Here is a 5420-nt window from a genome sequence, read left to right as displayed (position 1 = left end):
ATTACTAATTAAATGTTCGATGAATTAAACCAACAGTGTAAATAGGATTAAACAACATCAGCAGTAATTTGGGGTTAAGATGGAATACACGGCTTTTGACCCACTAAGTGGCAGACATACTTGTTTCAGCTCAAAATATCCTGGTGCTCAGCAGGTCGGATATGTTACAGAGCACAGCAGGTTAAATATAGAACAAAGAAAGTAACTAAATATAGGGGCTCATCTCAGGCTGCCACAGCTACTCATGGAGAGCTGTATGGTTACCATGGAGACACAGAAAGCTTGTGCATCAATGGGATGGTGGTAATCAGACGACCAAACCCCTGAGACTGTTTAAATCCTTTGTGTGGAGCGGCGCGGGTGTGAAACAAAGAGTGTTACTACGTAGTAACGAAGAGACAACAGTGAGGACAGCGGAGGGATTTTCTCAGCATTAATGATTTTCATCTTACAACTGTGCAATTATTTGGCTTCCATTTCGCTGTGTGAAACCAAAAAACAACAGTTACTATTCACTGAGGAGCAAGCATATGAAAATACCTCATTTTACATGGTTTTCAGCTGCACCTAAACGACAGGATGAGTGAAAAAGAAAGCTAAAGAAAGACTTACAGTGGTGGTGAGTGACCGGTTGGCTCCTGCATTCAGCAGAGCCTGAGCACAGTCCAGCCTTCCTGCCTCACAGGCCAGGAAGAGGGGAGTTTGCCCCTCGGAGGCTACGGGGTCCACAGCTGCTCTGGACGCTAGCAGCACCTCCACGCAGCTGCAGGAACAACGGCCACTTTAGAAACCACTTTAATAATACATCAAGTCTCTGAGGAAGATAATTAGCCAACTGATTCAGGAAGGCCATCTATCAGGCCTAATTTATCACATTAAAAAAACATATTGAAGATGATCAGGCTGTGGCAATTCTGCTGCTAAAATGCAAATATGTACCTACATTTAAAGAAAACCTGAACATCAATACCATTGTCCATGAAAAGGCCCAATGTACAAATCAGTCAGCAGTAGGTGAAAAAAGAATTTCCTAAAGATAAAACATATGACTCGACACTGAAGACAGTCGCCATTAGAGGGAGATAATATTGACATTATAAAGAAGTGAGAAAAAGAGTAATAAAACAAAAAAATATGTAAAGTCAGCTTTAAAAAACAAGTTTTAAATATATTTGTTTTTCAAAACCTTCTTTCATAACTTTTTGATGAAGCTTATAGTTAGAGGGGCTCAGGTTATCCTGAACTATCTCTATAGTTATGCTGCTATAGCCTTAGACTTCTGGAGGACATAGGGACCCCCATTTCATTATCTGTTTCATTCTATCTCTATTCTCCGACTCTGCAGAATCTGTTAGTTCAATCTTTAATGTTATGTTCTCTCTGCTTTTTCTCATAGCTTCACCTCATCTGTTCCTGTTTGGCTGCGACACCATCCTGGAGAGAAATATCAGCTGTGCTGCTGCCACCAACACCCTTGTTTATAGATGTTGGAGGTCGGCCTGTTTTTCCAGTGTAGTCCTGTTTTTCTGACCATAACTGGCTGGATGTGCTGTCTTCATCCTCTGACATGGGAGTTGGCTTAGAGCTTGTCTGCCTGGCTGTGTTTCCTGGACGGGGCCGCCTTTTACAGCTGCTTTTTGTATCTCTGCTTCTGTCTCCTTGAACCCCAGTCGGCCTCGGAAGATGGTCGCTCACACTGAGCCTGGTTCTGCTGGAGGAGTTTTCACTCTCCATTATTGCTACAAGCATACTTAGTGTGAGGGATTGCATCCGAGTAAATGAGTCGATGCAATCAACTGGTTTTCCTTTGAACTGTGAACTGTAAAGTGCCTTGAGATGACGTGTTGTGATTAGTGCTATAGATATAAACTGAATTGAATTGAATAACAAACTGGTGTTGTGCTCTCCGAGCAGCATCCCCTCTCGGTCCTGGAAAACTACAGTCAGGTAAACACGCACCGACCTTCATATAAAGTGAATTTTGTGCCATTATTGTTGCAGTGAAAAAAATGTTTTTTGTAAATCGAAATAACAAAAGGTATCTAGAGAACAGAACCTCTCAGTCAAAAAAGGTTTTGAAAGTGAATGCTGCCGTCTCAAAATTGTGTTTTTTTCAAAAACAAAGTTCATATTATACTTTTCAAATAGTACTTTGCCCATTTTTTTTAAATGTTAGAAATTCAAATTATATTTATCATATGTAACTTTTATTTCCATTTGTTTTTGTTTTGAGAGGAGAATGCTTGTTAAAATAATAATTAAAAAAATATATATGGAAGCTGTAAAAAAAATACATTGAAAAGACTTTAAAAAAATTAAAATAGAACATATTAGAAAAAACATCTGCTGAAAGTTTAGACCAGATGATCTGCACAGTGACAGCAGTATTCATTCATCAGTACATCTTGAGTTCAGTTTTATATTTGTAGGTGGTGGCTTATAATAGAAAATGTTATGTGGTAATCTAATGGTAATTAAAATGTTACATAGTCACATACATTTGTAATAATTATGTGCAGTTTATCATTTTTGAAATCATATACCTTTACCTTGGGGTAATTACCCAAAAAGTTTTGCTTGTTACCAAGTACTATAGTGCGACTTGCTATGTTATTACAATGTTATTACATGGTTATTGATGTACTGTAAAAGAAAGTGTTACCGAATCATAATCTTCATGTTTCTGGTTTACATAACTCTTGTGTAATAAATGTTAATCAAATGTACAAAGATGACAGATACAGCATGACTTTTGCAAAAGCATTTTAACTGAGTCTCACCTGGTATGGCCGTGGGCGGCAGCAAAGTGTAAGGGTGTAAATCCATTTTCATCCGAAATGTCAGCAGGCAATCCTGCAGACAGCAACAGCTTCACACACTCTGAAGGGGAGAATAACAGAGGGAGGAGAGGTGATGCAGCAACCTGTTCAAAATCCCTGTCTGTTCCCACGCTTGTAAAAAAAACAAAAAAAAAAAAAACACAAAGAGCACAAAGTATAGTCATCGCATATTTATTTGCTTAATGCAATACATAAAGCGCATAGAAATGAGGCTTACAAGCGATTTTCACATAATGTAAAATAAAGCGGAACCTGTTTGAAGTTCTGAGTTCTTCAACGTTTTATCTGCAAACAACTAAAGAAGATATATTAATTATGCAGTGGTAAACTGCAGAACTTCAGCATTATAAGGTCTGATTGGGTGACAGAGTTTACCCAATAATCTTCTTTGTGAAAATCGTAGGTTGGTGGGGTGAATTTTGTTCCAATATTTTTTGAAAATTAAGAACACGATTTGTGAATGGAAATTTGAATAAAAGGCAATTCAGAAAGGAAAATCTGAAAAACTTTTTAGCCAAAAAAAAAGGTTTCGTAAGGTACTTTATTTCCTTAGATTTTATTTTATTGTTTTTCCCCAAAATTTTATTTTCAACTTTTTTTGTATAAGCATTTCCTATTTTCACAGTTAACTTCAAATTGAGTTTTCAAGAACACACTGTCTTTACTTCAGGCCAGATGAGACCGATACAAATGCTTCTTTGCAAATATTGGATTAGTGCATCTCTAGTGTAAAATATTAAAGTCACAATGAACACAAAAAATTGCACATTAAATAATATTTTCCTCTGTGGACTGTTAGTTTTTCTTCATGCTCCTTTAATATAGAATGAAATGATATAGTTTTGCAATAGGTACATAACAATAAACCCCCAGCTACAGGTTAGGGTAGAGATGATGAGCTTTGTGGGCTTCCAGGAAATACGGCTGTCATAGAGGAATCAAAGAGAGACTCTCAGGTTTTTGCACATTGGGATTTGACCTGGGGTCCATTTCAAGAATCAGATTTAACAAACTCAGATTAAAATCCACAAGACTAAATTGATCCCATCAATTAGTTTGATTCAGTCTTCCATTACACAGCAAATACTAAAAGGCTGCTTGAGATGATTATGCCAATAAATGGTTGCTATTGGCGGCTATTAGTCCCATAGGCTCAGTAGATTGTTATCACTGAGTGAATCTTAAATTAACCCCCCCCCCCAACATAATGAATGAATCTATTTATATGTAATTTGAAAAAAAAAATCACTAGTTCTTCGTGTGCTGTAAAATAAATACAAATAAAATAATCTGCATGTCGCTCATATTAAATAAACCAAAAACAAATCTCACATCTAGTCAACTGGGTTGTAGAATCTTCTCCCTATAAGTATTTAGTTCTTTGTGAAATAATGCTGATCATTCTTTAATAAGATTTTCGTCAAAAGGACAAGCAAATTTTGTTTTTAATAGCTAATGTTTCTCACAGATCTAGTGAATGATTATTTTAATGCACAAAATAATGACAAAAATCTGACTTAATTAGGAAATAACACATAGCAATTGGCTGTAAGACAGGATACTCTGAGTTTACTGAACAAAACCTGCTCATGACCAGGTTAGCTCTGGGGAGAATGTTGCTACGGTGACTGAAACAGGTGGAGTAAACCTGCTTCATTGAACGGATTCCTGGGCTGAACTGAGTGTTGCACTTTCCAATGACTAAATGCATGTAGGGCTTTAGGTGGGGGGGAAACTTGCTTTGCACCATCCAAAAGCATGGTACACCCTCAGATACTTTAAGAATAAAGCATGCAGAGGTGAATAAATCTTCATCAGCACAAATAGAGAACTTTCATGATGTGGGATGAGATTAAGTAAGATTATGACACATTTACCATGTTTAAGCTTCACTTGCATAAAATCAGCAGTGCCAGACATATTTTTCATCTTTACTTTGTGACGAAAAGCAGCTTAACTTTTTTGGCAATTCCAATATATGACAGCCTAGCTTAGATGGCATCAAATTATCCCTACTACAGTTTCTGGGGTGCAAAAAGAAGCATTATTCATATAAGCAAAACGCTATAGGTATTCTCATCTTTCAGGTTTGTGAAGTACATTTTTGTGCAATTTTCCAACCAACCCAACAAGAAAGAAGATAATTGAAATAGGCTAGTTCAATAGGCTGCTTCCAGAAATTATTATTGGATGACCATTAGACCATTTTCTTTTGTCAAATATAAACCTGTAAGTTGTAAAAAAAAAATAAATAAATATACTTTTATGATACAGTGTGCTTTTAAATATTTCAACATTTCATCCAATACTTGATGTTCCTTCTGTTATCAGATGTAGTCAATTTTTTAAAATTTTATATTACCTACAGTACATACAGAACAGGATTAGGGCCACTGAAAGAATTTTAAAAAATTTAACTGATGTTTAAATTTTATCTCAGTATAATATGAGAAAAAAAAAATCAGAATTCTGACTTTAATCTCAGAATTCTGACAATTTTTCTCAGAATTCTGATTTTAATCTCTGAATTCTGGCTGAATTTTGACAGCTAACAAACATGTTAGCATCAAGCTGTAGCCA

The 5420-nt window shown here is 36.2% G+C and overlaps 1 protein-coding gene across 1 annotated transcript in view; it reads right to left on the bottom strand.

Moving 5' to 3' along the window:
- cttnbp2 (cortactin binding protein 2) overlaps positions 1–5420 on the bottom strand; it is an 85854-nt gene that overhangs the window by 21826 nt on the left and 58608 nt on the right. Inside the window, exons 6-7 of the mRNA XM_015372238.1 lie at positions 2781–2880; positions 613–763 (exon numbers count right to left, since the gene is read on the bottom strand). Coding sequence (XP_015227724.1) covers positions 613–763; positions 2781–2880 — 251 coding nt within the window. The remainder of the gene's footprint in view (positions 1–612; positions 764–2780; positions 2881–5420) is intronic.

This window comes from Cyprinodon variegatus, unplaced genomic scaffold (genome assembly GCF_000732505.1).
Source record: "Cyprinodon variegatus isolate N-32 unplaced genomic scaffold, C_variegatus-1.0 Scaffold70, whole genome shotgun sequence".
Classification (NCBI taxonomy): domain Eukaryota; kingdom Metazoa; phylum Chordata; class Actinopteri; order Cyprinodontiformes; family Cyprinodontidae; genus Cyprinodon; species Cyprinodon variegatus.
Note: the sequence above shows the minus strand (reverse complement) of the source record. Positions and strands in the feature narration are given on the sequence as shown.